Source organism: Carettochelys insculpta, chromosome 2 (genome assembly GCF_033958435.1).
Source record: "Carettochelys insculpta isolate YL-2023 chromosome 2, ASM3395843v1, whole genome shotgun sequence".
Lineage (NCBI taxonomy): Eukaryota > Metazoa > Chordata > Testudines > Carettochelyidae > Carettochelys > Carettochelys insculpta.
The window spans coordinates 25,935,162-25,960,147 of record NC_134138.1 but is presented as its reverse complement, the minus strand read 5'-3'; the positions used below and the strand labels follow the sequence as shown (position 1 = coordinate 25,960,147).

The window sequence follows — 24,986 nt, the reverse complement described above, 5'->3', positions numbered from 1 at the left end:
ACTAGGCTACCATGCAATTCTAGAGCATGCTGAGGGGAGGCTCATGTGTCATGATGGCAGTAAAGAGATTGCTATGGAAAATTTTATTAAATTTATCCACTGACGGAAAAAGACTTAACTGCCAATATTTGAGACAAAGTACTTACTGAATAATCTATTTGCATTGGATCAACATCAGCCAAACTTGCTCCAGTCTTCATCCGATCCTTGTGAATGCCTTTCAATTCATCTTTCCGGAAGTTTAGTGGAAGACACCTGGTTTGAAAAGTAAGATAAGTAGATTTTTCTTGGCAAATTATATAAGCAGATTTTTCTTGGCAAATTATATAAGCTCATGGTAAGTATTTCTGTGCTAATAAATCCATGAACTGCATTAAGTTCACAATGCCCAAATATGAACAAGGAAGAGAATCAGTTATACTAAATACCACCAACTTCCTTGGGGTGCCTAAAGATTTGTGCTTCTAAATATTTGGGCACTTTTGAAAATCCTATCCCAAGCATGGTGTGATGGGGTGGATAGACCCAAAGGCCCTTTTGCTAAAGACATTAGGACTCTGCCACACCCACACCAGTAAAGAAGCAGAGAAGAGGTCCTCCAAGCCAAACTAGAATGGCTGCAGGGGAAGCAGCCAATCAGGGTCCAGGAAGGCCATATAAAAGGAACTACAGAGTAGAGCAGTAGTAGTCACTGCAGGCCTGGTTTCCTGGAACAGTGACAGGGCCAAGGACAGTTCAGTGTGGGCAGAGAGCAGGGGAGCAAGATGCTCCAGAGCAATTGCTAGGACTGAGGCAAAGACAGTGTGCTGGCAGGGACTGGCAGCAAATGGTCCTAGCTGACTGCTAGAAATGACTAGAGATTGAGCCTGGAGAAGGCTACAGAAAGATAGTATCTCCATGGAAGACCCCTGGGGATACAGCCCCATACCAGGGCTGAACTACTTAAAGGCTAAAGCCCAGGAAGGACCTGAGAGAGATACTTGGATATACTATATACCCCAGAAGGGGTCTCTTTTGGTTAGCTTGCAGACTGTGTGCAATTCAGCCAGAGTGCTGTGTCACTAAAAACACTTTCCTAAAATCACTGAACAGGGTCACCAAAACTAAAGAACACAGCCCTGCCCACTGGTGGAGGATTGGAGCACTTGTAATGGGGTTGGCACCACCTCTCACAAGTGCTATCTGGAAAAACTAATGTTCTCCTTATATTCAATTTTGGACATTATGAACTTAGCTTAGTTTTAATGAGAGAAATATTTCTTTTACAGACTGAATATAGAAACAACCAGAACTGGAAAAGCAACATGATTGCTCTGCTGTTGTAATGTTTGCTGTCTATCCAAATGGCCTTTCCATGAGGACTGCAGTCGCTGTGGCATCCCAGATATTGTGTAACAAAAATGGACCTAAATTTTGTAGTAAATCCCACCATATTTATGTACATTCTATGTCTGTAGCAGACTGAGGAATCCAGTAAACACAAACAGTTTTTCTTAAAGTAACATCATACTTGGACATCACAGCTGAGAGCTACCTGAAAAATCTATACCTACTATGGTTAGAAATAGCATTTAAAGTAATACTTTAAACAATTTCCTTGTTTTTTTTGTTTACTTTTGCATTTTACAGTATCAGTGTTTTGCCATTGCTAAAGACACCCTTGTAAATGAGACAACAAGTAGAACCACACATGCCACATAAGAGGCTCTTTAAAAACAAATCCAATTCCTGATATTGTCTGTTCCACAAGTCAAATATACCAAAAGATTTGGCTACAAGTTTTCACAATGTAGAGATTACCATCACTATAAGAATTAAAAGACTAACATTTTACATATGTGCAGATAACAGCTCCCCAACGGGAGGGGAGAGGCTATTTAATTATACTTACCGGCTTAATGTTCTGTTACGACTGCATTTTCTACGCCTTTCAAAATGTTGCTCATCTTCAGACGAAGAAGAGGAGGATGTGGAATCACTGTTATGGATTGCATGTTTTCGTCTATATTATAATAAAACGTTCACAGAAAAAAGTAACAAAAACTTAAGTATGTGGTCATTCTGAAAAGTTAAAAGTCAAGTTGTTAATTATCTGTTTCAGATTCCATCTCATAATGTACAGCGGGTTAAGACCCATTAGGTTATCAAGTCTATTTCCTCTATATGTAGAATTGCTCCTTATTATATCCTTTCCCTGGCGGGTGGTGGGGAAGAAGAGAGAGAGACAGAAATCCTCACTGGAACAAAATTGTTTTTATACCAAAAAAATTAAATGTTTAAGTCACATGTAAAATATGGCCAAGATTTCAAATGCAGGTGCCAATTTTGATTACTCGAACTGACACCTTTAAGGATCCTGTTTTTCAGAAAGTACCAAGCATATATTCTCAGAAATAAAGGGCTCTTTAAAATTTTCAAGTTGTGGATACAAAATTAAGACATCCAAAACTCACAAGTCACTTCCGAAGTTCATAAATGTACTTTAATATTTTTGAGTATAAAAACTAAGTTCTCAAGAAAGATTATTTTAAAATGCAAATTAAGATTGAGAGTATATATTGGTAACTAAAGGGTAAAAAACATTATGTAGATGTTGTAATTCATTCCAAAAAACAAATATTGCAAACCTAAGAAATTAGGAGATTAGAGTGAAAAGAAACTCAGATGTATTAAATTATGAAAACATGAATTTGTGGCTCCCAAAAAATTCTTTATTGCAGAGGTCTCAAACTCAATGCATGTTAGGGCCAGTGCCACTCCTCAAATCCTCCTGGTGGGCTTCGGACAACCCCTCTCTGGCAAAGGGGCGGTGGCATGCCTGCACACAGGTGTGCAATCCCCCACATGCATCTCCCAGCCCCACCTGCCAGCCTGTGCCATGTCACAGCAAGTTAGACAATGAAACTTTCCAGGTTCCACAACTATATTTCTATATTTTAAACACATTTGGACTTCTTTTCAGCCTAAGATATTCAACATTAAATGAACATTACGTCTACACTACATGATAAAGTCAAATTAAGACAGTTAGCTCACTTTTACAATGTCACTGTCTTCACTGTAAATACCATTAGGTTAATTTTAGGGAGCACTAAAACCGGTATTATAACACCTTGGAAAGCTACTCAACATAGCATCAAAAGTTCAAATTTAAAAGTTCAAATTCAGGCCAGCATGGAAGTGCTATGTCTTTAAATTGAATTTATTAGCCTCCAGAAGTTCCTGTAGGTACCCCACAAAGCTACACGGTTACCCACTTTGTATGGCTGCTTCCATCTCTGCTGCTCTCCAGGCGCGCAGGAGGTAGGTCACAGGAAACCCTCGAATGTGAATTCATCACCAGCAAGCCCAGAAAATATAAGGGGCACCCAGAAGCTATAATGTCTCCTATACATCACATTGCGCCATATTGGTGGACATCACACTGCATCAGCAGCCATTTCTTGTAATCATGAGCAGTCGGGATAATAGTCTGTTTAGTTCCCAGGGTTGCAAGAGAGCTCCAGCATGGAATCATCAGATCATGGATCTCCTTGCTGTTTCGAGAGTGGAGTCAGTGACAAGTAGACTATATGTCCAAGCAAAATGCAGACATATATGAGATGTCACGTGGGCTGACTGCCAGAGGTTACTCCCAGGACTCTATGCAATGCTGGTAAAGGTGAAAGAACTCTGGCAGGCGTACCACAAAGTCCAGGAAGCCAACCAGTGGCCTGGGTCATTCCCAAAGACCTGCTGCTATTATGAATAGCTGCACGTGCTTCTTGGAGGGAAGGGAGGACCCAACTAAGTTGCCCAGTCTTAACTAGGATTCTTCAGGAGGCCCTGTTCCAGAATCCTGGGTGAGCAGAGAGGAGCTGGGGGGCGTGAGGAGGAAGAGACCAGTAGAGAGGAGGATGGGGCAAACAGCAGGGGCTCGAGGAAGCCGTTCCTGCCAGACTGGAGCTCTTCAGCATCGGCCTGGAGCCTGTCCCCTTTACGCCAGTCCCCAAACCCCAGCTGTTCCGGTGAGTATTTTATTCTGATTGCTACAAGGAGGTTGCAGCTGAATGTAGGTATAGATTTTCTATGGATCTATGCTCCTCAGAACACTGTGTTAACATTTCTGGGTATGGAACACTTATCCTTTTTGGAGATCTCCAGGAAGACTTCATCCAGGTACTCTTGGTGTTTTTTGTTTTTTTTTTGTGCGCACAAGGTTTTTGGGCAGGCCTGACTTATTGCAGCTTCCACAGTAGCATGCGGTGCCATGCCAGGCAACGAGGTAGCAATCTGGTATCATGGCGCCACGTAGCATTTTGGCAAATTTTCCAGGCTTGTGCTTACACAGGATAAGCATCTATTCTGTTTCGCTGTGTGTTAGTCTTCGGAAGGTGATGTCCTCTTTGGCAACCTAAAGCAGCACAGGAATTTGGATTGGATTTCTTTGCAATGCTCCCTGCCCTTTTACATTTCCCTGGAGTGCATTGGCACACCACATTGCTGGCGGGTACTCTGTCTTCCCACCTCCCCTCAGCTGGCAGGCTCTCCGGGCCTTCTGCCCTCCCACTTCCCTTTCCATCCCCCGCATTTTTTTCACTTTACAGACATCCCTCTCCAACCAGTCCTCCATCCAGCTGGAGTCAAACCCTTCCCCCTTGTCACATGGCTGCCAGGCTCTGCGGACCCTGGTCCCACATATCTGCGTGACCAGTACAGGTGGGTTCTCCTTGTTGAGGACTGCTCCAGGGAACAACCAAAAAGCTTTTCCCCCTGCTCCAGGACACAGGCCTGCTTCTCCTGCTTTGCACCCTCTCCACCACTACTTGTAAGACAGACAATAGCTTACCATGTCCACAATGAAGTGGTATGGACAAGTGATGGCTTGTGCAATGTCCAGTTTGAATCCTTGTCATCCTTAAGAAGCTGTAAGTGACCTTGCAAAAAGAAAGTTTCCTTGATTGTAAAGACAGAGACCCATTCATTCCATGGGAAAGTGTTTCGTGTGAATTGTACCTCAATTTTGACCTTCACTTTCCAGCAGGCATCCTCAGCATGGGAGACAGGGTGAGGAAGCACAAAAGGTCCATGCAGGACCTTATCATGCAGCACATGGAGTGGGCTCAAGCAGAAATTACTGACAGCAAAAGATACTCAGCACAGTGGCGGCAAACTTTGAGTTCTGGAGAGAGCAAGCAGTGTAACTGAGGGAGGATGCGGCAAAGCTCATAGTGGCTATGAGCAACCAAAATGAGGCACTGTACTCCATGCTGGAGCTGCAGAAGGGCTCCCTACACAGCACTGCAGTCTCCGCTCCCTGCTGCCCAAACTTCCCTGAATGCAGGTTGCCCCCCTGCCCCCACACCCTGGGCCTTAATAGTCCCCAAATGTGGGGAGGGAAGGCAGGCAAGGACAGTCTGCCTCTCTACCCTCAATAGCCAATGCAAAAGGCTTTTCCACCACCCTTGACACCCCTTTTCCCTGGATCTTAACCCTCTCCCCTGTAGCCTCCAAATAAACTTATTCCTTTGATGACAAATTGCAGGGACTCGCATGGGTGGACAGGGCCAATAGCATAGCTGCCCATCTTTTTGTGATAATAACCCTCCCTTTACATCCATTCTTCTTCCTGAAACTTAACCCCCTCTCCACAAAAAAAAGCATGTTTTCTGTGAAAGCCACGTTCTGATTTATTGGTTCACTTTTGGTGGGGAGCACAAATCATTTTGTGAAGTGTGGGATGGTATTAAAACAGTGAAACACAGTGCAATCATGTCTCTGGCAGATCACTCATGAAGCTGTTTCAAAGCCTCCCTGATTGCCACTGCCCCCACATTGATATTGGAGAATGACCTTGTAGGCAGCTGTGAATAAGCACTGCTCATGACATCAGCCTCTGCACTCATGAAATTCTCCTGCCTGGATTCACAAATGTTCTGCAAAATACAGCATGCTGTAACCACAGTGGGGACATTAGTTTCTGAAAGGTCCAAACAGGTCAATAGGGACCTGAACCTCATCTTAAAAAACAGCCAAAGGTGCATTCCACCACCATTCTGCACCTGCTGAGTCTTAAATTGAAGTTATCCTTGCTGGAGTCTAGACCACCTGCGTATGGCTTCATGAGGCAGGGAAGCAGAGGGTAAGCAGGGTCAGCCGATATTACCACACAGGCATATCCACATTGCCAATCTTCATTTTCTGGTCTGGGAAAAAAGTCTCATCCAGGAGTTTTCTGCACATGCATGTGTTGTGAACCTTTCCCAACCATCCCACGTTGATGTCAGTGAAACAACTTTTGTGATCTACCAATGCCTGCGACACCTTTGAGATGTACCCCTTTCTGTTTACGTAGTCAAAGGCCAGATAGTTGGGGGCCATAGCGGGTATGTGCGTACCATCTATTGCCCAACTGCAGTTAGGAAACCCCATGGCAGCAAAGCCATCCACTATGGCCTGTAGATCTCCCAGGGTCACAGTCTTCCTCAGGAGACATGGACAGATTACACTGGCTATCTGCACCACTGCAGCTCCCGCTGTAGATCTGCCCACCCCGAACTGATCTGCCATTGACTGGTAACTTTCGGGCATTGCAAACTTCCACAGAGCGACTGCTACTCACTGCTGAACCATTAAAGCCGACCTCATTCTTGTGTTGCTGCAATTCAGAGCTGGGGTCAGCAAATCACAAAGTTCCATAAAAGTGGACTCGCCCATGTGAAAAGTTCTGCCCCCACTGCTGGTCATCCAAAATGATGTGGTTCCACCAATGTGTGCTGGTTTCATGAGTCCAAAACCACTGCTCCACTGTCAGTGAGGCATCCAAGGCAGCCAGCATTTCTAAGTTCTTGGACGGCAGTTGAGTGATTTCCTCTTCAGAATTTTCCATCATCACCCTCAACCATCATTTCAGTCCACTCCCTTTGTAGTCAAAAGAAAAAAGAGCACGACATTCCAGGAAGTTGCCATAATGGTATGTGCAACGACTTGAAGCATTCAAGAATCCATGCTTCTGCTAGTGCTGTGCTAGAGAAAATGGCATGATTTCCCATTCGTTTTTCCACACGGTTAGTGGATGCTCTGAATTCTGGAGAGCGCTTTACATTCTGGGATAGTGACATCAAACACCCACAAGCAACTGCACCAATTTTTTTCCCCACAACTCAGTGGGGAAAAAACCCCCCAAAGTGCAACACGGCTAAGGCACTGGGGGATAGGTACCCATAATGCATTGCTCACAGAGTCAAACTTGCATAAGGCAATGGAGACTGAGTCTGTCGACAGAGAAACGGTAGGTTGAATCATTTGAGGACAATTAAATTCAAATTCATAAGATCAAGGCTAAAAAAATCAATTTATTAAAAGTTGATTTTATTTGGTAACGCAGACGTAGCCTTAGGTTTGTTTTTGTGATAAAATTACAACATTCCCAGTACATCCTTTATCTTCATGATTCTGATATGAACACTCATGCTTAACCCCAATCTTAAAAACCAAAAAAGATTATTTTTTATTTAGGAGTTTGTATTTCTCATTTAATGCTGTATCTCATTTTAAGTAATTTTTTAAAACAAAGAGTTATGTTATCTATCAACCTTAAATTATTTTTAAATGCAGACTCATATGTGCACCAGACCAGCACAAGTCAGCCAAAATGTACTGAGGAATCTGGCTCTTAACCTACAAATACACTTAGGCTGTGTCCACACTTGCATTACTCTTTCGAAAGAGGCATGCAAATGAAGGAAATTGAAAATGCAAATAAGGTGCAGAGATTACATATCGGGTGCCTATATTGTACTTGCATATTCTTTTGAAAGAAGAAAAGCAGCGTAGATGCTGCTCTTTTGAAAGTAAACCCCATCTTCAAAAGAACCCTTCTTTCCATAAAAAAATGGAAGGTTTCTTTCGAAGATGGGGTTTACTTTTGAAAGAGCCACATCTACACTGCTTTTCTTCTTTCTAAAGAAGCTCTTCAGAAAGAATATGCAAATGAGTTACCAGATATGTAAATTTGTCTCATTTGCATTTTGAGTTTCCTCATTTGCATGCCTCTTTCAAAAGAGGAATGAAAGTGTAGATACAGCCTTACTGATTCAGAGGGCTGCTACTAAGACCAGCACTACATGAAAGGAGGTTGGGAGACTCAGGTCCCAAATCCCAAGGTATCAGTGTTTTATGGGCTCCCACTGAGCTTCTGCTATAGCTCTGCACATCAGTAAAAGCAGTGCCATATAGAGCCACACAAACAAATACCCCTGCTAGTATTCACCCCAAAAGGATAGCAGGATTCTCCAAAATATAGTGACATTCAGCCATGTAATCTAGCAGTGATAATGCTTGACACTCTTCATTGTCCTGTATACTACAGGATCATTACAACCAACAGATTGGTTGTATGCAGATTACTTTGTAAAGAAAGACCAGATATTAGCCGAATTACTTCAAATACTTCCAACTAAAGGAAGCTGTTGATGTGACATCATCTGTTGTCTATATCATAACACTTGGATAAAACAGTAAATAACTTAATTACATTCTAATTTCTTCAAAATAACCTATTCACAAGTTATCAATTCATAGAGTAAAACGGAAGTTATCAATATATGGACCATTGAAAGTCTACATTATTAAAATTGTTTGGAACAAAAAGACTGTCACACACTAAACTTCAAAGTGACTTTTTTAAATTTTATATAAGGCAAGATTTACTTATAAATTCTCAGAAAATTGGAAGAGAGTTCAAATTTTTGCTTTATGTGCAAAATGGAAACCAGCCTTAACAGAGTAATAGCCAGCACTTTCATAATTACTACTAAACTGAAAATTATAAGCAGCACTCCATGATGTGACTGCCACCAATATGAATAAATAAGAATTATCACCACCCATATACCAACCTGTTGATCCTTTTGCAGCAGGGACTTCGTGGTCCTGCAGGCCTAAAAGAGTATCTTCGCCTCACAGGAGAAGACGGACCAGCATAAAACAGCTTGGGCTTTCTTTGATGCCTTGGCTCTATTAAATGCAAACAAGTTTAATTTAGGATAGTTCTAGATCTTTAAATCAGAGTAAATATAACACAAATGAAGTACTATCAGACAGATGGCAGTCATGACTGTGAATTACACTGCTTTTGTTGAAATATGCCAAGTTTGTTTAGAGTAAAGAAAAATCATGAAAAACTTGTATTTAATAAAAGCAGTTGAAAATCGTAACACTGAAAAATGGCTGGCAAATCAATTGTTATTTGTAACTGTTCCTTCAGGAGTATATAGGGTGGCTTTCCTGATCTTGCTCTAAAAATTTCAATTAAGAAACAGCAGGCATACATAAAATTCATTTGCAATTTATAGCTATAAAATAAAGTTGAAGAATAATTAAGTATATAGATTGAATTATGTAGTCATCTTAACCTCCAGATCTTTTGTAGGTTAACACCATAGAAGCTACTATTGAACAGACAATGAAGCATTTAAATCAATTTGGACAGAAGAAAGGACAGAGAATTGAGAGTTACTAGCCTACTGAGTGCAAAACATAGTGGAGAAGATGCAGGGGAAAATAAAAGAGGTCATCTCTCTCTGAAGGAAGGACAGCTAAGAAAACAAAAGCTTATTTTGCTAAAGATGTGTGTTTCTGTAGCCTCTAATTGCAGACAAGAAACAAGGCCACCAGAAAAATATGTACAACCTACTTTGTAACGGGGCTTGGTAGCGTACAACAGTTTTCCTCTGTCTAAGATCATAGCGCTTTTGGTTATCTTCTCCATCGTCATCTTCCTGGTCTTCAGCTTCTTCTTCAGATGACTCTAATGGTAAAAATTATACTTACCCTTAGTTCAATGAAAAGCAACAGAGTCTTATTTTATTGACATATACCAGAAATACCATCAAGCATATTTAACATATCCCTAGCTCACTGATACAACACAAATGGCCTTCATATTCTGCAATGTTAAAGTTCAGAAGCCCTTTCTGTTAAAAGGAAAACTCTTCCATCAAGTGCTCTAAAATCCTCCTGCTTATTCAAACTGAAATTCATTTCGGTGTGCCTTGTGGGAGATGCTGGAAAGAACTTGTGATGCAAATAGGGGGTCATTTGAGCAACGGGTTCCTAAGATACAGCTTTCCATCAAAAACTACATTGACAGACTACTAACATTTTTTCCACATGCCTAGTGACCAAACCAAAGCACTGATCATTGCCCAAATGGTTTCAATCACTTAACTGTTACTCAAGATACTGCATAACACCCACTACTCCTTTGGAGAAGCAATACAGAAAATGGATGGCTCAGGGGTATATGCTGTGGCCATGAAATCTCAGACATCTTAGTTTGAAATCCCTTCTCTGCAGAAACCTGAGAAAACTCCAGGTATGTTACTAAATAAGCCTCTGTCAAGGTCTTTTTGGGCAAACAGACTGAGTACAGCAGATAAATTAGACAGCAAAGTAGTTTGCAAAAGGAAAATAAAGTACTCATACAAATGCCATGTCGGAAAGTTGGAATAGGGGAAGAAAGGTTTAGAGGATTATGAGGAAACAAAGAGAAACAGACTAGTGCAGTGGCAGGTAACCTATAGCCCGTGGCTGTATGTGGTCCACTGAAAGCCCATGTGCAGCCCATACACCCACGCCGTGCCTCTCACACACGGGTGGGGAGGGCAGCCTGCACTTACCTACTGTGCCCCCTCCCTCCCAGCACTTCCAAAGCACTGTGAATCAGCTGATTCATGGAGCTCTGGAAATTCTGGGAGGGAGAGGGAGGAGAAGTGATGGGGCTTGCTCAGGGTGAGGAGGCAAAGAGGAAGCCAGATGAAGGTTTGAGGGAAGGAGTGGAGATGGGGCCTGCAGAGGAAGGGAGGGTCAAGCAGACGCTAGCAAAATAAGAAGAAGTGACACAAGCTTAAAATAAGGGAATATGTGAGGTGTGTGCTGATTGCACACACTAGCCGTATCTACACGTGCACGCTACTTCGAAGTAGCGGCACTAACTTCGAAATAGCGCCCGTCACGGCTACGCGTGTTGGGCGCTATTTTGATGTTAACATCGACGTTAAGCGGCGAGACGTCGAAGCCGCTAACCCCATGAGGGGATAGGAATAGCGCCCTCCTTCGACGTTCAACGTCGAAGTAGGGACCGTGTAGTCGTTGCGCGTCCCGCAACATCGAAATTGCGGGGTCCTCCATGGTGGCCATCAGCTGAGGGGTTGAGAGACGCCTTTTCTCCAGTCCCTGTGGGGCTCTATGGTCACCGTGTGCAGCAGCCCTTAGCCCAGGGCTTCTGGCTGCTGCTGCTGCAGCTGGGGATCCATGCTGCATGCACAGGGTCTGCAACCAGTTGTCGGCTCTGTGGATCTTGTGTTGTTTAGTGCAACTGTGTCTGGGAGGGGCCCTTTAAGGGAGCAGCTTGCTGTTGAGTCCGCCCTGTGACCCTGTCTGCAGCTGTGCCTGGCACCCTTATTTCGATGTGTGCTACTGTGGCGTGTAGACGTTCCCTCGCAGCGCCTATTTCAATGTGGTGCTGCGCAACGTCGATGTTGAACGTCGACATTGCCAGCCCTGGAGGACGTGTAGACGTTATTCATCGAAACAGCCTATTTCGATGTAGCGTTCACGTGTAGACGTAGCCACTGAGAGCTGTGCCATCCTATGCTTCTTTATGTTACTTTTTCCAGGAATTTAATTTGCTCCCCCCGCATAATGGAACACTTTGCATTGAAATAGGCATGATAAAGGAGGAGAACAAGTGCAACACATATACTCTTATTCCTGGGATCAATTAGTGTACATGCATGATTTCAATCTTATGGCCCACTGAAATGGAGGGCCACTCCCTAGCCTTGGCTGCCCATCATGGGCAAGGGATTCAGGCAGACAGAGCACAAGAAGGGGTGGCCGGTCAACACCACATTCTCCCCCCGCCATGTGTGCCAGGATCTTTGAGGGGAGAGGGACCTGAGCCTATGGATGGTCTGGAGCTCCTCTCCATGCCATCTACATGGGCTCTGAGGCCCATGCCTTTTACAGGGACAGAAGCCCTCTCTCTTCTATGTGTGTGTGCTACTATCAAGGAAGCCTAGAAGCAGCTAAACTAAAATTCTGAAAAGCAGAAGATGAACCATCATGGGCATGCCATCACCACATGTGGTAGAGGGGCTGGAGAAAGCACAGGAGAAAACAACCATCTTTGAGGGATGGCTGGGTGGGCCTAGGGCAGTGGTTGGCAATTTATGGCTAAGCCCTCCTCTTGTGCCTCTGGAGGCTGCTGCCACTTAGAAGTCCCAAAAGAGAAAGCTGGCAGGGAAGGGAGCCAGCCATACTGCACAAGAGGGAAGTGCTATGCCTGCAGGAGAGCCGGGGGGCCCGGCTATGCAGCTCTGCCAATGAGGAGGCAGTGGCAGGAAGCAAGTGGGGAGAAATAGCAGCCACAGAGGAGCTGCACACACTAAGTGGAGTTAATCCTGGGGATGGCACGGAGGTTGGAGCTGAGACAGGTTAATCCTGAGGGAGGCAGGGCTTGGAGCTGAGAGTGCTTAAGCCTGGTGATGGGGCAGGGGCAGGGTTTGGGGGCTGAGGCAGGTTAAGCCTGCAGATGGGGGTAACAAACTTTCTAACTGGTACAAATCAATGTGTGCACACAGTTCTTAAAATAGGGGTGATAAAAAGTATGGTTTGACGTTATTTATTAAGGACTGTCTTGTATTCACACGCACTGCAGCTCTTGTAGTATTGCTTTTGTAACTGAATTTGGAAAAATGCTTCTTGCTATTTCTGTTGCAGATCCCTGGCCTGGCTGCAACAGGGGTGGGGAGCCTTACTGGAGTGGGATGTAATTGGGATTTGCAGCCTAATGCCATGTGCAGCTTGTTTTATGTAACAAGGTGACTTAGAAACCCTTTTTTGGGGGTGGGGAAACCTTATTTGGTTTGGGAGCCACTGACCCACAGACAAATCAGTTGGGGGCCACACAAGTGAGAAGTACACACACTTCTTTTCCCCTCACACACCAGCCCCAGCACTTAGGGAGGCCAATGCTAATACATTTTGTGTGCCCCTCTAGGCTCTGGGGTGGGGTCCAGTGTGAGGGGGCTACCAGGAACTGGGCTTGGAGTGAAGCGTGTGGGTGGGAGGGACGGTGCAGGGATCTGGGCAGGAAGAAGGGTGCAAAAGGGGTCTAGGGGCACAGGGTTCTGGGTGACAGGGGTGCAGCTTACCTGTGTAGTAACCCCAGAAGCACATAGCTTTGCACCCTTCCCCCACTGCTCCCAGGTGCCACCCTGCATTGGTCAGACTAGCCAGATTTCTGGCCAGAGTGGTCAGATAAAGCCCCCGAGTGCACTGCAGCTGCAGCTCCCACTTCCCCAGCTGGGGCAATGGCAGCAAGCAGCAGTGGTACTGTGCAGAAATGCTTCCTGCCCTCCCACCGTATGACAAAGCCCATGAGCCTGATCGGGCCCTAGCTTGCCTGGCTCTGGCCCATGAGGCTCAAGGTTCCCTACCCGGATGCTGAGGAGGAAAGCACCAAGCCTCAGGGTCTGGAACCAGGCAAGCTGTGGTCCAGATCCAGACCTCAGGCCAGGGGTTCCGCACCCCTGCTCTATTGAGCTGCTGGCGGTGATACATAAGCATCAGCAGAGGGCACCAGACAGCAAGAAACACTTTTTATGTTCTAATGACTTAGTGGTATAGCGAGAGAAGGAAGGCTAAGTTGAGCTGAAAAAGCTGGCAAGGAGATGATATGACACAGGGAGTGAGACAAAAAGTTGAATGCCATACCAGTCTCCTCTCATGCTCTTTAAGTTATTTAAACCAATATGAAAATCCCCTCTAAGACTTCCAAATAGGTTAGGTCTATGATCTCTATCTGACCCGTCAGCACTTCTGGCCTCCAAACATTTCAAAGCACAACCATTGTACCATGCCACTATAAGACACCGAACAGAAGGTGGGACAGTAATCCAGAAATCACATACCACTGTCTACCTTTGGCTAACCACAGTAATACCTCAACTAAAAACATATATAAGAACTACAATTACCTGAATAATTACTTACTCCTACAGAACACAGTTCTCTTTCAACTGAACAAAAAGAGAACCAAAAAACCCACAAAACCCTACAAAAATCACTGACAAAAAATTGATAAATGAATATTTAAAGGTAGCCCACCAATATTTCATGCCCTTCCAGAATGTTAAATTCAGTAAAATCTCAAACCTCTGAAAAAGGAGGAAACATTAAGTTAAAGGTACATGACAATGCAACCTTAAACTTTGCCCTTTTAAGTAATGCCCCACTATGCCCAAATCACATACTTACATAGTGCCTTTACATATACTGCAGAACACTCAATGGCTATGTCTACACGAGAGGGTTTTTCTGACAAAACAGGACTTTTGTTTGGAAAAAAAAAAACATATGGAGCATTTACATGCAAAATGCACTTTCATGACAGACTACTGACAAAACTTGACACTTCCATTGTCAGCACTGTGCCTCTCTGTGTTCAGGAATAATGCCTTTGTAGACAGTTTCCTGTTGACATAATAGCTGTCTAGACACTTGGTGAGGGCCTCTGTCAACAGACAGGGCTTCTGGTTTACTGTGCAGCTCTGTTTGCTGAGGTTCCGGTTGGCTATTCTGTCGAGAGTGTGGCCGGGCAGTCTGGCCGGTCTCTGGCAACAGAGGCAGATTGCTCATTCGATTCACTTGTGTGTGTGGACGTGATCTGTCAACAGATTGCTATAGTGTAGACATAGCCAAAAGGATATGTGACAAAACCAGCACATCTGTTGGCAGCATTATACTGCTCCCCATTCAGGTATAACGTTCCTCTGAACAGGATTCTGTTGACACAACAGCCATGCAGAAACTCCAGGGCCCTTTTGTCGACACAGGGCTTATGGTTCACCAGGCAGCCTTGTCTGCACAGCTCCCAGTCAGCCGTTCTGTCAAGTGAGGGCCGGGCAGTCTGGCTGCTCCGTTGACAAGCGGATTGCTCCTTTGATCTGCTTTTATGCGTAGATGCAATCTGTCAACAGAAACCTTGCCAGGAATCCCTTCTGACAGTGACTTCTGTCAACAGAGGTTTCTTGTGTAGACATAGCCACATAGTACTAGATGGAAGCCCCACAGAGTAATTCATGTTTTCTAGACAATCAACTCACTCACTAGAGCTGATGAAAGTTCAACCTCTATTGAACATGATCAGCCTCTATTATTGTACACCAGAGTAGTGCTGAGAGCCTTAAGCCAGATCAGAGTCCAATTCTGCTAACTACTGTAGAAATATAGAAAAAGAGAGACCACCCCTACCCCAAAGCCAACAGGGTAAGAACAGTTTAATAAGATCATGAAAACGATTATAGTACTTAACTAAAATTCACACAAGAGCTGAGAGAGCTACACTAGCGATTGTATAAGACTAAATGAAGAGCTTGCTTTGTTTCTCATAAATAGTACAACATCCGTTTCTATTCAGAGAGAGTTACTAAATGTCTTAACAAATAGCTTAAATTCTGCAAAAAATTGATTGCCTGGACCCCTTTGCTCACAGGAGATAATTTGAAAAGATATTGGTACACAGTAAGCTGCTTTTTCAAGTCTTTATTTGCACTCCACCCTTATGGCCACGCCTACACAAGCCACAGTGGCACATGCTAATGAGGCACTACCATGAATATGCAGCACCTTATTAGCATAATGGCAGCTGCGCACAGTTCGAAAGCACTGCTTTCAAATCACGTGCTGCCTGTGTAGATGGGGGGGCGACTTTTGAAAGCCCCCCACAGACTTTGAAAGCCCATTCTTCCTAAAACCATACAGGAAGAAGGGGTTTTCCAAGTCCAGGGGTTCCTTTCAAAATGCCCCCATCTACACAAGCAGTGAGCGATTCGAAAGCGGCACTTTTGAACCATGTGCGGCCACCATTAGGCTAAAGAGGTTCTGGATATTCATAGCAGTGCCTCATTAACATCTGCAGATGTGGCTCGTTACCGTGCCCCTTCTGAAAAGAAGGAGCTAATGTAGATGTAGCCTATGTGTTTAAAGTTTTATGCAACAAGAATTGCATTTGGCCTGACTGATAAAGGCTTTGTAAGATGTGCATTAATAGAAGGTAAAAAAACCACACTAAAAATATTGAACAACTGCAGGAATTTAAAATCAAATTCTGAATGTGTATACATTACAGAAAAAAGAATGCATTGCTGAAAAAATAAACAGTGGGTAAAGATAGTATGACTAAGTATTTAACAACTAAGCCTTAAGTGAGCAGGAAATATAAAAATGAATTTTCAAATATTTTGATTTTGGGGATACAGTAAGCTCTCAGAGTATGTGAGGGTTCTGTTCTGCATGCCCTTGAGTAACCTGGATTTCGCATAAGTGGGGGTCTGGCTTTTTCCCCAGCAGAACACATGTTCTGCAGACAGTGAAGCAGCAGAAAGGTAAGTCCTGCCGTGTAGTGGCGGTGGGGGGGTGGTTGGGGAGAGTTAAGCCTAGCGGGGGTTGGGGCCATGGGAGGCGGGTGGGGGGGGGGTAAGCCTGGGGTGGGTTAGGGTTGCAGGGGAGCAAGGGGCAGAGGTGAGCTGGAGCTGTGCATGAGGGTGGTGAGCTGGAGCCCTGCTTGAGTGGTGATCCAGGCTGCAGGGGTTTAAGCTGGAGCCAGAGTCGGGCCTGGGTGTGGAGGCGTGTTAAACAGGAGGAGGGGTGTTGAACCAGAGCCAAGCGTGGGTGGTTTAAACCGGGGTGGGAAGAAGGATTTGGAGCCACGTGTGAGGGGTACGAAGCAGCACGGGCAGTTTAAACCAGGGCCAGGGGTGAGCTGGAGCCATGCGTGATGGGTGGTAAGCCAGAGCGTGGGTGTGCGGGTTGAGTTGGACAAGCGCATGGGTGGTCAGCTGGCAGGGGAAGTTGAGCTGAAGTCATACCTGAGGGGTGGTGAGCTAGAGTCAGAGGCAGGAGTGGAGGGGGTGAACAGGAGCTATGAGCAGGTGATGAGTGGAGATGGGGGCAGGGCTGAGCTGGGGCCGTGTGGGGCTGAACCAGGGCCGGGGGGGAGCATGTTAAGCATAAATGGAAATTGCGGTACAGGGTTTACTATAGGAATTGGGGTCAGCCATGTAGGAGTGGGGTCACATACTGAGTTTGGGTACTCTGAGACCCTTACCATATTAGCCATTTAAAGTCTACAACATGTAAGATTTCAAATCAATAAAAGCATTCCTAAAATTATTTCACATTAAAAAAGTGAAATTAGCATCGGCTTTCCAGTAGCTATATTACTTGGTTGGAGATTTTCAAGAACTGTAAGCAGGGAATCTAGAAGAGCAGTGTCCAAGGGAATTGAAAAATCGCCATACTTGTGGTTGGCATCTTTCTATACTCACCAGAGACCTCATACCCCGGCTCCTCCAGCCACCCTACTAAATAAATGCTCTCCCCAGGGCCAGGCCCTGCCAGTCTCCCCCTCCCCACACCAATTTATATATTATATCTAAGCGGCAACTCACTAGAGCTGCCAGCACAACTGGGGCCGCTGGGGCCAGAGGAGCCACCACAAGCTTCTTCCACCGGGGCTGGGCGCATGCGTGGACAGGCAGCACTTACCCGTGGCTCTAGGAGGAGCTGCATTTAAAAGGCTCCAAGCTCCAGAGCCAAATCGCCACACAGCAGTGTCCCTTTTGCCACATGTGGAGAGTGGCAACTATATCGGACACCGTGAATCTAGAATAAGCAAGCTCAATTTACTTTTAGGACAGCAAGTTCCCTTTTTCTGATTAAATGGTTCTTAGCAACATGCTTATGCATATGGGCAGAAGTTAAGTATGACAACCTTTATTTAGAATATAATTTCTGTTTTGTTCCAGGGATATCTCTTGCCTCTATTACCTTGTGACATCTAGAAAAAATGGAAGCTTGCAACTACATGAATGCAGAGTGCCATGATTTATGAAAACACATTTCTGTAGTGCAGAAGCCTTCAACAGACCATGTTACATGTGTTCACTACAACACAAAAAAGAAAATTAAGATAAATTGTGACCTGCACTGCCATCTTGATTATCAGTGGTTTCTTCATCAGTTCTTTGCTCTCTTTTTTGCTTTCCTCGAGTGTACATATCAAGATTTTCCTAATTATGAGACGGAGGAGGAAAAAAAAAAAAACACAGTGGTGGTTATATGTAAAATAGGCACACTTCAGTCCCTGCAGCATAGACATCATATACATAACATTTGTCAAGCTATGACATATGCATAAAAGGCTATCTTAAAGTGGGGTTCTACTGTGCAGAAGAACTACAAGTAGAACTGGAAGACCAAGTTTGTCTCTTAACAGTCACATCAAGCATACTACATTTCAGTTTATGTAACAAACCTGATAAAAAAAAACTGTATACCTAATATCAAGCAGAAAAAATGTTAAATGATCTAAGAATTAGAAAAGGCCCATCTATTTAAAGTCAGTTCACTTCCTGCTTTGCCTTTTTCTGGTTAACACCATTTTTCACTAACAAGGAGGATAATCACAATCCTGAATGAACGTCTACTGGCACAGTAAAAAGTGTGGAACTGCACACAGAAGTTCCTCAACCATATATATCTACATGTAGGAGAATATATGGAAGGATGGAACTAGCAAATAGGAATTGAAAACATAGGCATAGTAGTACACATAGCAAGTGCCTTTTAAAGTTATAAATTTCCCAGATTAATACTATTATGTTTGTTTTAAATAGCAACATGAGATAGAATTTGACCGATAAGGATCAAAGCTGCAACTGATAAATATGTTGGTTCCACTTATGCACTGGAGGCCTAATCAGCAAGCAAATCCTTTTATAGAATTCAGTGAGCTTTATTTTTAATAAGGAAATTTTAAATGATTGAAACAAGTTGTTCATGAACACAAAATATCTATGCATAGAATCATAGGGCTGGAAGGGAACTCAGGAGATCCTCAAGTTCAGCCCCCCCGAAACCCAAAGCAGGATCAACCCTAACAAGCAAGATCAACCCAAATGATCATTTGCATGATCAAACTAGCTGTTCTGGATATAAACTGAATTCAGTTTTATATACAGTCATACCCCGAGATAACCCGAATTGGTGTATGAGAATTCAAGTTTACAAGGAGTTTGATTTAAAACCCCTAACTCATCTTAAGAGGCATTTCCTCGAATTTACGAGGACCAATTTCAATTTCGTGCCCCTCAGTGGGACACAGATGCCCTGCAGCGGGAGAAAGGCTGCGGCTCCAGGCAACGGCTGCCTGCAGCTGCATCCCACCCAGCGTCTCTCTCTGCAGCGCCCAGCCATGGTTTCCCGGAGCCCCCGGCCCAGCCTTCACCTGTGGCTGGTCTGGGGCTCCGCCTCGGCTCTGCAGTGGTGGCATGTCCCGGCCCAGCCGGTGGCAGCAGGCTCCCAGGTGCTCCTGTGAGACGTGGATGCTGGACGTGCAGCCCATCCTGGCCCTGCCCCTACCGCTTGCTCCCTGGTCGGCTAGGGAGCCGTTGCTGCCTGCCCTGCGCAGCTGTGCCTCGGGTGCCACTTGCCACCTGTGGCGCTCCTTTGCATTTAGCGCCTTGGCCGCTGCTGGCGGGGCCTCTCCACTGCACAGCCCCGCATGAGTGAGGCATCGTCCCTTGCCAGCTACGGGTCTCCAGACCCTGCCTAGCTCCCCGTGCAGCCAGCCCTTGACACAGCCCCCTCTCCACTTAACCTAAGCTGCGTTCAGGCGGGGCTGCCTCCCCATGCCTCTCCATGCCCTGCTCTGCCCTGCCTGCCCCCTTGCACCGGCCTTGCTTCTGCAGCCGCAGGCAGCTACCCAGCTTTGCGCCCCAGCTCCCAGGCACTCTGATTTCCATTCCCCTGTCTCTGCAGGTAAACTGGCATATTGTAGAGTAATTAATGAAGGAAAAATGCTTTGTTAGGTTGTGTTATAACTAATGTTAACTATTGAAGTAATTGTGTTCATTTTAATGGGATTTGGTGTTGTTTTAGTGTAAATGGGTATAAATTTTGGGGCTCAGGAATGCATAAAATTTTTTCCCATTGAAATTCATGGTAATTATATTTTCAACTTACAAGAATTCGCCCTAAGAGGAGTTCTTCAGGAACGAATTATCCTCGTAAGGTGGGGGAAGACTTTATCTACTTTAACTACATGGGTTCAAAAAAAAAAAAAAAAAAAGTCTGCTTTTACTGGAAAGGTCAGTTTGAGTTGCTCAGCCAAAACATGGTCTCATTATTTTAAATCAAGAGGAAAACGCCCCTTTGTGCATTTACACATGACCCTGTACTCCGTCTTCACACCCTGAAGATATTTAACACAGCATTTCTTCACGCTCTGCTTGTTGAAATACATGCAACACATAATCTTCCTCACTTCCCTGCCTTCATTCAGTGCTGCAGAGGAATTGACACACGTACAGCGTGTCAGGAAATGGATAATATGTTATAAATTATTTGGAACTTTTTCTGCACAATCCATGGCAGGACATAGCCTGAAGTCACTATATTAATATGTACATGATTTACGCCATCCAACATATGCAAAGGAAAAGCAGTTGGCATTTCACAGTTACAGTTAGCGGGGAAAACAGTCTGAGGGGAAATTACTGAAGTCCAAAGGTAACATCTTCAGTACGCTCCAATTCCAATTTCATACCCAGCTGAATATACTGCATGCAAGGACAACTTTATTCCTTTCCTAACTTCCTAAGGACCACAATCTCCTCCAGAATTTTACCAGCTCATCACATAAATCCCAATCCTTCCCTGGGAACATGAAGGGCAGTGGTAGGGGTGTACGGCAAGTGCTATTTTTAAAAACGCAAAAGTGGGAATAAGACTAGTAAGAAGTTTGAATAAAAATACTGGCATGTGGTTAATCATATTTCCTACCCTTCTGAATATAGCTATACAAAATGCAAGAGACTGCAGCTGAAAAACAGGTTTTGGCTGCTAGAGGATATTACAACCATCATTATGCAAAGCAAAAATAAAAATGGTCTTGGACCATATTGTTCTCTTTGCAATACTTGAATTCAATTGTATTAAAAATAAAATACAAACAAGTCATCCAAGAAAACATTATGAGTACTTATTTACTTCCTCGGCATCATTGAACACCCCAAGGTCTTCCAAGTCTATCATTCGGCGTCTACGCATTTTCTTCATGTCATCCATTTTTTGTAATACTGCTTCTGCAGTGCTGATATAAAAAGTGTGATACATACATAAGAAATTCAGACAGCATGAAAAACATGTGCATCAGTTTGCATAAAATTTCAATATGATGTGCTCAAAGCAACACTGTCAAACTGAAGTAAAATCAGCTTTTAAAACTAAGTTCAAAAATAGTTCAGATCCTGCAACTGCCACTTAATCTCCCCATCTATTTTCATGGACTTACCCATCATTTTTTAAAAAAGAGTAAAATGAATTCTCCTATTGCTGTGCAAAACCCACCCAAAAACCCATATAAAATAAAACAGAGAAACATTTTTCTGTCATACAAGTTATAGCAGTTCTTAGTGTTATTTATTAACCTTAGTACTATCACAAGATTCAGAAAGAAGCATTATTTCAATTTAGCAGTGTCCTTTTAAGAGACAATAGGACAAAACGCTAACTCACCCATACCTGTACTTCTGAACTAAGTATTGTTGAACTTACTAGATACATACCCTATTGCTTTTGAGCTTTGAGAAGCTTCAGGAAAGCAGCAAACACTGGGGCTGCACAAGTGTCATCATGCTACAGCAACAAACTTTCACAAGCTATAAAACGAAGAAAACTCCAGCACTAATATGGCTCCTAAGCTAACCAATTATTTCCTCGCTACAAGAGAAACTCCAGCACTTAACCCTACCTCTCCCCCTGCCCTCGCTGGTACATACATAGCATGAGAACTATAGTATATAAGGAGCTCCCAACACGAACTAAGTTGCTGTACCAACTCACTTCTGCCTGTGCGTACACTTCTTTGATACTTAAAATGCTCATAGAATCACCAAAACAGAGTGCACACAAGAGTGGAGGGGACACGCTCCATCCAGTGGGCATGAAATTTTGTAAGGTGGGCAAAGCACAATCTGCTGCTGAGCGTCAGGCTCATCTAGCTAATTAAAATGTTGAAATATGTTACTGTTATTATTTGTGTGTGTTCACATTTATTTACCTATTAATAAAGTTTTTACATTCTACAGTAAATTCTTTCATATCTGGCAGCCACAGGACCTGGAGGTTGTCAGATGTTCAAATATTCTGGATAATAGAGAGGTATACCTAGCCATGCATTACACTAAAGTAAAGCAAGATTACATATTAAGAAAAAAAACAAAAAATGTATGCAGAGTACTTTGTTTACCAACAATAGTACTGTACAATGTAAACATATACTGTAGTTGATGTCTTTATTTGTATTTACTCTCACTATACTGTACTTATGGAAACATAACTAAAATTTACTAATGGTTAAAACGCCAGAGTTCTGGATAATGATGGATATGAAGGCTGACTGTACATCCTTATTTTCTTATATGTGCCAAAAGTTTCCCCCCCCATATAAACACAAAAGACAGTTACCTATTCTGTAACTAGTGTTCTTCAAGATGTGTTGCTCATGTCCGTTCCAAGTTGGGTGTGTGCTGGCTCCGGAAGCTTTTTACCCTAGCCAGTAGCCACAGGGTCAGTGCAGCGTCCCCTGGAGTAGCAACAACACTGCGACCAATATACTCACCATCTGACCCTCTCCCCTGCTCAGTTCCTTCTTGCTGGCTACTCCGACAGTGGGGAAGGCAGGAGGGTTTTGGAATGGAGAAGAGCAACACATCTCAAAGAACACCAGTTACAGAACAGGTAACTGTCTTTTCGTCATCAAGCGATTGCTCATGTCCATTCCAACTTGGGTGAATACAAGCCAATGCCTAGGAGGTGGGGGTCAGATCCCCGAACAGACTGCAAGACAGACCTGCCCACCCACAGCATCTTCCCATGCATGCTGCATCAAAGCGTAATGTGCTGTAAACGTATGAATTCAGGACCAGGTGGCCACCCTACAGATGTCCTGGATAGGCACCTGCGCCAAATACGCCACAGAGGATACCTGTGCTCTCGTGGAGTGTTCCCTAACCAGCGGGGGAGGAACCCCCGTGAGCTTGTAACACTTCTTGAGGCACATCACCATCCAGGAGGAAGTCCGCTGGGAGGAGACCAGTGACACAAAGAAGTGCTGCATTAAAGGGCCTAGTTCTATCTATACAGAAAGCCAGCACCCTTCTAATGTTCAAAGTATGTAACCATTGCTCCCTCAGGGAGGCATGGGGCTTTGGGCAAAATACCGGTAGGGAAATGTCTTGGTTAACATGAAACACGGAGACCACCTTAGTTAAAAATGCAGGGTGAGGTCTCAGCCTAACTTTATCCTTGTGAAACACTGTGTACAAGGGGTCCAGTGAAAGCATCCTCAACTCAGATACCCTCCTGACTGAGGTGACTGCCACCAAAAATGCTGCTTTGTAACTCGGAAACAGCAGGGAGCAGGCAGCCAAGAGTTCAAAGGGGGCCTCCATAAGCTTCAATAAACCAAACTGAGATCCCATGAGGGCAGTGGTGCCTGAACCTAGGGCTTGATTCTTTCTAAACCTTTCAGAAACCTTTTGACTACAGGGTCTGAGAACACAGAAGACATTGCATGATCCGGGTGAAAGGCTGAGATAGCAGCTAAGTGCACCCTAACCAAGGAGAGGGACAAGCCTTCCTGTATCAGACCCAATAGGTAATCTAAAATCAATGGGATGGCGGCTTGTGAAGGAGATAGCCCTCTGTGAGACACCCACACCAAAAGCCTTTTCCACTTAGCCAAATAAGTCACCCTCGTGGAAGGTTTTCTACTATTTAATAATATTTCCTTTATGGGATCTGAACAGGCCAGCTCCTGGTCCCTCAGCCATGGCGCAGCCATGCTGTGAGGTGCAGCAACTAGAGACTGGGATGTTACAGTCTCCCCTCTTGCTGTGTCAGCAGGTCCAGACAGATCGGCAACGTCATCAGCTTGAGGCCTGACAGGTGCAGGAGGGTCGAGTACCAGCACTGACGGGCCCATGCCAGTGCCACCAAGATGATCAATGCCCCTTCTGAATGAATGTTGAGGAGGACCCTGTGAACTTACAGAATCAGAGGAACGCATACATCAGCCTGCTCGACCAGCAGACACGGAAGGTATCTTCCCAGGACCCTGGGCTCTGCCTGCAGCAGGAGCAAAATGTTCCATATTTCACATTGAGGTGGGAGGCGAACAGGTCCAGCTGTGGATATCCCCACTTCCAGAAAATAGAATGAACAACCTCTGGGTGGAGAGACCATTCGTGATCTGTAAAGGGCCCGTGGAGTTAGTCTGTCAGTGAATTGTGCACACCTGGCGGGTAAAGGGCCTGCAGCATGATGTTGTGCTGTATGCAGAAATCCCAGAGCATCATGGCCTCACGACACAGGGGAGAGGAGCGCGCACCCCACTGTTTGTTGATATAGTACATTGCTGTCACGTTGTTTGTACTGACTGACATGCAATGTCCTGCCAAATTGGCCTGGAAAGTCACACGTGCTAGTCTGATAGCCCTGAACTCCCTCACATTTATGTGGAACCGAAGGTCTGAAACACTCCAAAGAACCTGGGTTCGTAGCTGACCCAGGTACACTCCCTACCCCCAATCTGAAGCGTTTTGCTAGACAAAGTGAGGGCTTCTGAGGAGCAAAGGGGACTCCTGTGAGGACAACCCCCTCATTCAACCACCAGTGCAGGGTCGACAGAGTCCATGTTGGCAGCGTAACCACCAAGTCTAAACCGTCTCTTACAGGGCAATACACTGATGACAGCCATAGCTGTAGAGGGCGCATCCTCAACCTGGCGTGCTGTACCATGAAGGTGCACGCTGCCATGCGACCCAGCAAATGCAGGCAGCACCTGGCTGTACTGGTGGGAACTGCCAGGATGT

At 44.6% G+C, this 24,986-nt stretch overlaps 1 protein-coding gene across 1 annotated transcript in view; it reads right to left on the bottom strand.

The window, feature by feature from the left end:
- The window catches only part of ATAD2 (ATPase family AAA domain containing 2), a 116,221-nt gene that overhangs the window by 69,733 nt on the left and 21,502 nt on the right, over positions 1-24,986 (bottom strand). Inside the window, exons 5-10 of the mRNA XM_074985623.1 lie at positions 21,100-21,202; positions 18,032-18,119; positions 9,677-9,790; positions 8,880-8,997; positions 1,892-2,002; positions 147-255 (exon numbers count right to left, since the gene is read on the bottom strand). Coding sequence (XP_074841724.1) covers positions 147-255; positions 1,892-2,002; positions 8,880-8,997; positions 9,677-9,790; positions 18,032-18,119; positions 21,100-21,202 — 643 coding nt within the window. The remainder of the gene's footprint in view (positions 1-146; positions 256-1,891; positions 2,003-8,879; positions 8,998-9,676; positions 9,791-18,031; positions 18,120-21,099; positions 21,203-24,986) is intronic.